Genomic DNA, 10,256 nt, shown 5'->3' with positions numbered 1-10,256 from the left:
TGACTTTAATCTCAGAATTCAGACTTTTTTCTTGGAATTCTGACTTTAATCCCAGAATTCTGAGAAACAAAAGTCAGAATTCTGAGAAACAAAAGTCAGAATTCTGAGAAAAAAAAGTCAATATTTTGAGATTAAAATCAGAATTCTGACTTTTTCTCATATTATAATGAAATAAAATTAAAAAAAATCTGTTCACTTTTTTAATTTTTTCAGTGGCCCTAATCCTCTCCCGTATACTAGCGATAATATATTCCCCATGTACATTTTAAAAAGCCGATTGTTATAGAAATTGTGAATCGGGAGGACCGGAAGTGAAAGTGAAATTGACGCCTCCAATGAATGGACCAGCAGCAGTAGCCAATAGGAGCAGAGATGGTCATCTATAAATTTCCATCTGCAGTCAGGCTGCTCGGAGAGCTGCTGGGAGGTCGCTGCTGTTGTCTTTGCTCTTCAGTCAGAACCATAGGGATCTTACTGTCAACTAATAATAATAATAGCAGTAGCATCCAAGTCCAAACACAACAGGTAGGAGAATCCGTTTGATTTTATTTCTAAAACCAAGGATAAACTTGTCTTATCTCTTTATAAGGAATCTCAGAGCGCCGCATACTTTGAATATTTGTAAAATTGTTTGTTATGCGGTTAATGTAAAAAAGTAGTTGTAATAATCAGGATGTGGAATCATATGTTAAACTGCACATATTTGGATGTGATTGAAGGAAAACCCATCCTAGTCTAGCCTTGAGCTGTAAACTTGAGCCGGTCTGTGTCGCTGCTCTTCACCGCCTCTCCCCTCCATCACCCGCCCAGGGAAAAGCCATGCCTTTCGGAAACACGCACAACAAGATGAAGCTGAAATATTCCTCCGAGCAGGAATACCCGGACCTCAGTAAACACAACAATCACATGGCAAAGGTCCTGACTCCTGCCATCTACGAGCAGCTCAGGAGCAAAGAGACGCCCAGTGGATTTACTCTGGATGATGTCATTCAGACTGGCGTTGATAACCCAGGTAAACCAATCTATTTAAAACATTTCTGTGCCTATCGAGGTTAATTGGCGGTGCTGTGTGCCCCCTGCAGGGAGCATTATCACCAGTTCTTGGACTGTGACCTCAGTGAGATAACGTAGAGCCAATGGTGTGCCATTTAATCCTAGCTGCCATCTTCCATTGATTGCATGCATAATTCCATAACACTTATTCATTACAGCAAATGCCAAACAGATGTTACAATTTATGAAAAGCAGCTGTTTGTAGATTCCAGCTGCTTATAGGCAAATTATGTCACCCTGTGTAAGACTTAGATCTCCATAGTGTAGAAAGGCTGCCCTTATCTGTAGATCCTGTTTCTGTTTAGCTCTGTCAAAATGACCAGGTTGACCCAGAAACGGTCAACAGCTGAGGAGGACTTTCCAGATCTCAGTAAACACAACAACTTCATGGCTAAGGTGTTGAATCTGGAAATGTACAAGCGGCTGAGAGGAAGGATGACGCCAAACGGCTTCACCATTGATGGTGTCATTCAGACAGGGGTTGATAATCCTGGTACAGTAACAGTTGAACCCTTAGGACTGATCAAACACTTTTAGTTGGACACAATAGAACCTTTTATACTGTATTTTTTATATATATATATATTTGTGCATCCTTTATCTTTAGGTCACCCTTTTATTATGACTGTGGGCTGTGTGGCTGGGGATGAGGAGACATATGAGGTGTTCAAAGAGCTGCTGGACCCTGTGATTGAGCACAGACATGGAGGATACAAACCCACAGACAAGCACAAGACTGATCTCAACCCAGAGAACCTGAAGGTACTTCAGAGCTGCTGCTCAATGTGAAAAATGGATTTGCTGGGTGCAACTGATTTAAACAGATGTGGCCTGTTTGCTCAGGGTGGTGACGACCTGGACCCCAATTATGTTCTGAGTTCCCGAGTCAGAACAGGACGGAGCATACGTGGCTTCTGTCTGCCACCACACTGCAGCCGTGGAGAGAGGCGGGCTGTGGAGAAGCTCTCTGTTGAAGGTAAACTGGAGAGAGAATCTTATTGTCAGGATGGTATGAATCTATAGAGGAAGCAGTCACTGTCAAACACACAGGAATCCAGGAATGCTCACTGCAGTAGAACTGGCTGAGATTTAATGTTGAAAGTGGACTGCCCTCTAGTGGGAGCAGTTTGAACATGCACTGACCAGATTAACACCTCATAACTTTAGGTGTGACATGAGAACCTTTTACCTTTAAAATAAACAAAAGAATGAACCTTTGATATGCTTGAAGACTTGTATACAGATCTGATTTTATAAGCCCTAATCTGAGCCCATCGTTTCATTTGATTTTGGATGTTTTTCTAATCTAATGGCAGCTCTGGACTCTCTGAGTGGAGACCTGAAGGGGAAATACTTCGCCCTGAAGAACATGACTGAAGCGGAGCAGCAGCAGCTCATTGATGATCACTTCCTTTTTGATAAGCCGGTGTCTCCCCTGCTGCTCGCCTCCGGAATGGCCCGTGACTGGCCAGATGCTAGAGGGATCTGGTAAGCCTTCCTGTTACGCCTTCAGTGTGTAAACTCTGCAATCAGCCAGATATCAGATCCAGCTAAAGCCCCCTGGATCAGCAGGCAACAGGTTCATTTATTCATTGTTTAAAATCAAAGTGGCACTAGAGACTGCACAGTGGTAGTCTGCAGTCATGCTGACACTATGAGGGTTTTATGAGTTATTTCAGCTTTGATGCTTTCTGCATGGAGCTAGCATGTTCTATGATTTCTAACTGATTCCTACCACCGATCAAAGCACAATAGTTAGCTCATATGTCGGCCCATATAGCGGTTTTATGCTCTGTGTCATTAGCCATTTGGCAGCTACTCAGCAAAAACAATCTAGAATTAAGTAAAACATTTTGAAATTAAGTGTATTCACTCATAATTTGAGTAGGTAAATAGGATGAATTGCCAATGGAATGAGATCTTTTACTCTTAAAACAAGATAATTGGATAATATCCACTTGAAATAAGACGATACAATTCCTTTTTTTTATTTTAAATGTAAATTGTCCTGTTCCATTGGCAAGCATCTTTGACAACGCAGCCAGGGGTTTCCGCCCCTGAGGCTAACTGATGCTGAAGCTTAGTGAAATACACCAGTTCCAAGAACTGCTTGTTTTGGTAAAATCCTAAATCATCATCTTAAAAATAAGTTTCACTGCTGCTCATTATTTTGACTATGAATTCAGATAAAGGCTGTGATTTGAGGGTCTAGCCCTGCTCCTCAGGCGTTTCACTGCCTCCACACCTGACCCGAATGAAAAGGTGATTAACAGGCTTTTGCATCATTTGATGGATGTCAAGGAGATAATGCAGTCATCTTTACGCAGCTTAAGGATCAGCAGTACTTCACATGATCCAAACTCTGGTTCACATTGTTTAGATATTTGCACATATAACGCCACCATCGTCTATTAGTAAAAGCAATAAAATTGCTGACCGGTTATAGCACTGATCATTCAAAACTAATTCAGCAGGTACCATGTTTGAATTCTGACAACGCTGCAAGTTCAGTTAATATTTTACCATTTATTACAGAGTTTAATGTTTTCTTTAAAATTTGTCTTTTTTTTTCTGATCTGTTTATCTTTAGGCACAACGATAACAAGACATTCCTTGTGTGGGTGAACGAGGAAGACCATCTGCGTGTGATTTCTATGCAGAAAGGCGGCAATATGAAAGAAGTGTTCTCTCGCTTTTGCACAGGTCTCACCAAGGTCAGTGGGAAAGTTCAGAACCGACGCCTCAGATGGCTTTTTATCAGGAAAAATGATGAATTCCTCCCTGTTCACAGATCGAGGCTCTGTTTAAAGACAGGGGCCATGCATTCATGTGGAACGAACACCTGGGTTACATTCTGACCTGCCCCTCCAACCTGGGCACTGGTCTGCGTGCAGGAGTGCACGTGAAGCTGCCAAACATGAGCAAACACGCCAAGTTTGAGGAGGTTCTAAAGAAAATGAGGCTTCAGAAACGTGGGACTGGTAAGAGCCCCACCCCCCAGTTCTTTACAAACTAATATTACTGTGCACCCCCATACAGTACATCAGACTAACATCTGTCCCCTCTCAGGTGGCGTAGACACGGCTGCCGTCGGCGGAATCTTCGACATTTCCAACGCGGACAGACTGGGCTTCTCTGAGGTGGAGCTGGTGCAGATGGTGGTTGATGGGATCAAACTGCTGGTGGAGATGGAGAAGAGGCTGGAGAAAGGCCAGTCCATTGATGACCTGATGCCTGCCCAGAAGTAAAGCAGCCTAAAGCACAGTCCCCTCCCCACCCCCCTCCATTTTGTTCCTACCGTCCCTCTAAACTCCACCCAGTGAAGGATTGACTGCACTTCATGTTTCTGTGTGAACATCTGTATTTAAGATCTGAAATGTAATAAAAATGGTTTGGTTCTAGTAGGAATTTGTAATTATTAACCGTAAAGACTTTGACAGCGCTGAAGATCTGCCTGAGCTGAAAGGGTCCCAAAGTTACTGGATGTTTGAATTAAAACTTTTATGGAACATTTCTGAGGATGAACGTGACTGAAATTAAAAGCAAAATCCCTCAGATATTAAAACAAAACCATAATTTCCATGAAAGTTAATGATTCTGGTTTGCAAACTGAAAACGTCAAATTAAGTCACTATGATTATTGCAAATGGCCAGAGTTCTTTAACGCCTCAAATGATACACTAAAAACTTTGGCCATAAATCTGCAGACAAGCTGCCTTAACATCAACCAATCAACATGGCTGAGATTCAAGGGGAGGTGAAGGACTTCTAATCACTCCCTCAGATAAACAAATTTTTTTTTTTTTCTTAAAATCACTGATTTCCTGCAGACTGATTCCTTTAACAGGTTTTAAACATGACTTTTGTTAAAATGACTCTTTAGCCTTAATCCTATAATTGTGTTCTGCTTCAGATGTTTTGTGCATTTTCCAGCCTCTGGGTGCACAGATTGTGGTAGTTGGCCACATCTGGGACGCTTCCTGTTTTCTCCAGATGTAGCTTTCACCATAGTTTACTTTTAAAGGATTTAAGATCTGTTGAGCAACTTGTTAGGAATTTCTAGATTCTTCAGGTTTTGGTGCCGTTTAGTGAAAATCTTGATTTGATAGTCAAGTTTATAAATAGCTTTTTGATCTAAACTATATCCCATCCAAATATAAAATTCACATTCAGGCTCTTTAACAGGAAAGATATGCATCCCCAAAGAAAACAAGGTTAAAGGTTAATCATATTGGAAAAGAGTTTCTATACACAGGATTGAAAAAAAAAAAAAATCTTAGAATGAAATTTGCTTAACCCTTTAATTTGATACTTTAGCTATTGAGCTACAAGTCATTAAGGGCTTATCTTTAGCTTCCTCCAGAGGGGAAGACAGGGTGACCAAATATCTAGTAATTTCATCAGATTATGCTTCTTTTTAATTGAAGCATAATCTGACTTGATGTACGGTTTAAAAGCAGAGGATCAAACTCATTTAAAGGTGTGCTCATCTTAAAACAAAAATGACTAAAACTTGTCTGCTGGTTCTGGTCCAAACACTAGCGATGAGACTGCGTAAGTTGACAGATGCTTTAATGGAGACATGAGTGAACCTTAACCATGTGGGCGTTAACACGGACTACCCATAATCTCTAATTTTTAAACAAAATACAAAAGAAAAAAGTGTTGCAGTGAAGCCATCTGGAAAGCAAGATACAGTATTTACAAAAAAAAAAAGGGATACTTTAACCATGAGAAACAAAAGGTGAAATAAATAAGACCAGAAATGCTTTTTTTTTTCTTCTTTTTTTCCACATTCACAGCATGACAAATCATATTTAACTCGGTAATGGCGACCCCCAGCGGTCAAAACAGATATTAGTAGATAATTCAGTAATTATTGCCAAAAAGCCTTTATCTATACATTATAATATTCAATACAGACTGTGTTTTGTTTAAAAAAGGAGACATTTGGAAACTGCTACTTGGATGATTGTACAGCTTAAATACCTCAATATATATTTTTAATGTATACGTAAGTCCTTTTGTTCATAGTTTTAACTCGTTGGCAATTTTGGAAGCAATGTTTTTAAAAGCGATTGATGTCCCAGATATCCTTTTGAAGCGGACGCCGTTAAGGGAGAGACGTGGCAGCTTGCAGACCTCCATCTCCCACTGGACCAGGTTTTCAGCCTGCCCGTCTCCATGGACGCAAAGAAGCAGGAAACTCTCTTGCTGTTCGTAGTCGCAGTTGTTGGCGTCGAGCACCTTACGAATCTCCCTCATGATGTCGCAGGGCTCCATGGAGCTGGTGGTTCTCATACTCCAAGTGAATCTGAGGGAGCGGGGTTTACCGTCTTTAATTTCCCCTTTTTGATCCCCAGGTACATGGCGACTGTTGGGAGAAAAACAAGGACAGGTTTGCTTAGATTAACAGGATCATTTTTGCCTTTTATAACGTTGAATCAGAACCTGAGATTCTTCATCTCAGTTTACTGTCGGGTCAGATTCGGGTTGCAGCACAAAGCCTTACCTTGACAAAATGTAGTGAAGTTTTTTACTTCATGGAAATAAAGATTTGTGTCTGTTTGCACTTATGAACAACTTATTAAAGTTTAAGGCAAAGTTAAATCACTTTTTTTTTTTAAATATAATTTTAAATTAGTGAGAGTTTTACTACATTTTGTCTGACTTCCAAACAAAGGGGAAGTAAAAGCAAAAGAAAAGACTGAAGCCATCTTTGAAAAACCCAGAAGATCACTGCAGCTGGCTTTACTCTACAAACATCCCAACACCGACAGTTAAGCCCAAAATTATTCAAACACTGACCCACTTATAAAATTACTAGTTTAAAATAGGAAATAACAGCATAAATGACAATATAACCAAATCAAAGGAATACTTTGATTTTTGAATACTGTTCCTCAGTAATGAATAAATAACTCCAGCAGCATTTCAGCATCCATCTCTTGCCATTTTTAGCTTCCTCCACAGATTGAAGCTCTAGCTCCGTGCCTTCGAGATGTTAACATTCTTCCTTTCAGAAAAAACTGATTACTTAAAATCTAAATCTGAAAGGTACATTAATTATTAGCCCTTTAACTGGATTCTATCTCATCCTTTAAACACATTAACTGAGATTCTATATCATAACATTTAATGAAGTAAAGATGAGAAAAATGCAAACCATATCTGAAGGTATTTATCATGTATTAAGCTCACTACAGCCAGTAAGATTAAAGTTAATATTCTGATTGCTCAATCTCACAATAACTGAGAAAAAATACTTTTGACCATCATGCAGTTGCATAAAATATTGACTTTTAATCTGTTGACAGTTGCAGTTTCAGTGCATAACTTTAAGATCACCTGTCTGCTATTTCTGACATTTGAATATTAAAATTAGCCAAATATTAAAGATAAACGAGACAAAGCAGAATAATGAAAAACTCAGTATAAGAACTACAAAAAAATTCAAATGAGATTCTAAACTCAACCCTCACATCATGACCAATAGACTCAACAGACTCACCTGTTTGGATTATATTATTATAATCTACTATTGGATTATATATCCAATATTAGTTCAATGTTTAACACATTTTCTCTTGTGTTGGTTTAGAGCTCTTGTTCTTATCTTGAGTGGTGCTACATAATTAAAATCTACATAAATTAAAAATAAATTTATTCCCAGTCATCCAGGTCATAGTCATTCCAAAAAAGAAAAAACAAAACAATCCACTGGACTTTGTTTCCAAGTTTGAAGATGTTTCGCTTCCCATCCAGGAGTTCGAGGCTTTATAGAGTAGCCCATCAAAGCCTTGATTTGGCTTAGAAAACATGCAGATTAAACTGGACGAATTGGGTCGCCCCTTTGGAATGGGGGTCGTTTGGCTTCTTTGTTAGCCTGCAATGCCCCATACCCTGCAGGCTAACAAAGAGGCCAAACGACCCCCATTTCAAAGGGGTTTACCTGTTTGTCCAGTTTAATTTGCATGTTTTCTAAACCAAAACAAGGCTTTGATGGGTTACTCTATAAAGCCTCGAACTCAACGCTATTCCTGACATTTTGAATTGAAAAAGCTTCCTGGATGGGAAGCGAAACATCTTCAAACTTGGAAACAAAGTCCAGTGGATTGCTTTGTTTTTTTACTTTTTTGGAATTAAATCTGAATCTTTTCCACCTATAACAAGCTTGAGGAGGAAAACTCTATATAAAGATTTATAAAAGGTATAAACATTCTCTATTTCACATATAAAATGTAAAAACTTAAATTACAACAATTATAAAAATGCAAACCTTTTCTGATTTTATTCCCATTTTAAAAATCTAAGCGGTCCTCAATAGTTTTCTGGGTTTTTCATAGATCGTTTGAGGAAGACTTGCAGCTAATTTATTGGTAAACTTCACATTTTTTGACCGACATGCAGCGTTAACAGAGCAGCACATTTATGAAGCCATGCAACCAAAACGCATTGATAGCACAGCCGACTCAATCCGAGGCACAGCTTTAATAACAAGGTGCTGCAAGACATTCAGACATTCAGCGAGGCCAGTCAGAGGGAATCCAACACACATCCAGGTAAAGCAACTTGGATCTGATGCTGCAGACAGACAGACGGAGGCCTGCGCTCCCATAAAGAGAGCAGGAGATACACAGGAAGCAGCGGGAGAGGGGGGGGGCAGGTATCCTCACCTTGAGCCCTCAAGTCTCCCGTTTCTCTCAAACTCGGATGAGACTCTGAGACGCCATGAGAAGATTGGACAGGAAGGCATGGCAGAGTCGGTGGACAGGGGGACAAAAGATTAAAAAAGAAAAAAAAAATGTGGATTGTGTTCAACAAAAAAACCAAAACATTTTTAAACATTTTCAGTGAATGGTGCGAAGAGAAAGTGAAGGAACGTGGAGGACGGTGTGAGCCACCACCGGAAACAAAAAAAAAAAAAAAAAAAGAGAAATGGAAAAGCAGGCTTCCATTAACATCGGTGGGAAATGAAAGTAAGGATTGTTGAACTCAAACCAAGAAAACACAGAAAACACAGCAGAAATGTTTCAACCCAAAACAGCAGCAACCAAGCAGGTGGGATGAAAGTAAAGGCAGAGAAGCTGCTAAAATCTCTCCAACAAGATCAGATTATCGCCGGATTTTAACGGGATTGGGATTAAAAATGAGCCGACTATTCTAAACGTGGGTAAAAAGTAGCAGATTTGGGAAGAATTGGAAAAGTCGGCGAGCAGATGAAGACTTTTTGGTGGAGGGAAACTCGTCAGGTTCGCAGACAGCAAACACTCACAGAAACACAAAGTTCACAGTCAGCGAGTCGAATGTTCAACAACATTCTGTTCCTGTGACTAAAGCTGAACTCCCGGAACACAAACGCTCCGACATCTCATCCACAGGAAGGAGGAAAAGACTGCCGCTCCATTTTTTTTACCGTACATTTAGTTTGAGCAGCTTTTCATTGAATAACTTTAAAAAGACAACAGACTTTAACACGTCAATGATAAAAATAAAACAAAAAAACAGCTGCGATTTTAATTCATTTGATTTCTGTTTTTATAAAGACCAAATGTGTTTTATTGGTCTGATTGTCATATTTGCTTTAACTTTAAGTAGAAAATCACGATAATAAATAAAACGGCTTAAAAACATTGATCTGAGTGTATATAATGTTTTTCTCACTGATGCGCCTTAGATGCTTAAATGTTCTTATTCTTTTTAATGTTTTGTGAGATATTTAGTCATGATGCTCCAGGAACCTCAGCTGGTTAAAGAATCAATGCTTCAGCCATTTCTCACATTAACTGCCTCTGACAGGTTACTGCTACCAGGATCCAGAACATTCATCAGAGTGACAATGGTAAGATTCAACCTTAATGGTTTGCAGTATGACTGAGATGTAAAACGAGGTCGGAGGAAGCACAGAGGCTGGAGGTGAACAGGGCGCTTTAGTTTGGCCGGTGTAGGAACCTGATCTGCTCGGGGCCCCGCCCCTTCTTATGACGTCAACATATGGCAACCCAATTTGGACAAACTGCGTTGCACCCGTTTCTTAAAGATCAAATCTCTTTTTGATTCCCAACATATTACCTGCATTTGCTTTTATTTTACATTTAATTGGCCGTCTAAAGTAGCCGAAAGTAGAATTAAAGCACTGTGTTCTAAGACTGAGCTCTGCCATTTACCCAGAGATGGGAAGTAACGAAGTACAAATACTTTGT

The 10,256-nt window shown here is 39.6% G+C and overlaps 2 protein-coding genes across 17 annotated transcripts in view; one reads left to right on the top strand and one right to left on the bottom strand.

The window, feature by feature from the left end:
- The first annotated feature begins 420 nt into the window (after window positions 1–420).
- Window positions 421–4,452, top strand: ckb (creatine kinase, brain). Its single transcript, XM_015387815.1, has 8 exons — window positions 421–525; window positions 811–1,012; window positions 1,661–1,815; window positions 1,897–2,029; window positions 2,370–2,541; window positions 3,644–3,767; window positions 3,845–4,034; window positions 4,123–4,452. The coding sequence occupies exons 2-8, from the start codon at window positions 820–822 to the stop codon at window positions 4,299–4,301; spliced, it is 1,146 nt and encodes a 381-aa protein (XP_015243301.1). The 5' UTR covers window positions 421–525; window positions 811–819; the 3' UTR covers window positions 4,302–4,452.
- Window positions 4,453–5,376: 924 nt separating this feature from the next.
- mark3 (MAP/microtubule affinity-regulating kinase 3) overlaps window positions 5,377–10,256 on the bottom strand; it is a 65,044-nt gene continuing 60,164 nt past the window's right edge. For 3 of the 16 annotated variants that reach the window (XM_015387784.1, XM_015387786.1, XM_015387787.1), the window contains 2 exons: window positions 8,730–8,774; window positions 6,128–6,427 (listed from right to left, as the gene is read on the bottom strand). In XM_015387784.1, coding sequence (XP_015243270.1) covers window positions 6,351–6,427; window positions 8,730–8,774 — 122 coding nt within the window. In that variant the 3' untranslated portion in view covers window positions 6,128–6,350. Of the gene's footprint in view, window positions 6,428–8,729; window positions 8,775–10,256 lie in introns of all 16 variants that reach the window. The other 13 variants (XM_015387775.1, XM_015387778.1, XM_015387777.1 and 10 more) reach the window with 8 other exon arrangements.

The sequence above is a fragment of the Cyprinodon variegatus genome, unplaced genomic scaffold (genome assembly GCF_000732505.1).
Source record: "Cyprinodon variegatus isolate N-32 unplaced genomic scaffold, C_variegatus-1.0 Scaffold403, whole genome shotgun sequence".
NCBI lineage: Eukaryota > Metazoa > Chordata > Actinopteri > Cyprinodontiformes > Cyprinodontidae > Cyprinodon > Cyprinodon variegatus.
Note: the sequence above shows the minus strand (reverse complement) of the source record. Positions and strands in the feature narration are given on the sequence as shown.

Coding starts and splice junctions, on each gene's coding strand:
- ckb (XM_015387815.1), top strand. CDS start 820: ATGCCTTTCGGAAACACGCACAACAAGATGAAGCTGAAATATTCCTCC. Junction 1,013..1,660: donor GACTGGCGTTGATAACCCAG/GTAAACCAATCT, acceptor CTTTATCTTTAG/GTCACCCTTTTATTATGACT. Junction 1,816..1,896: donor TCAACCCAGAGAACCTGAAG/GTACTTCAGAGC, acceptor CTGTTTGCTCAG/GGTGGTGACGACCTGGACCC.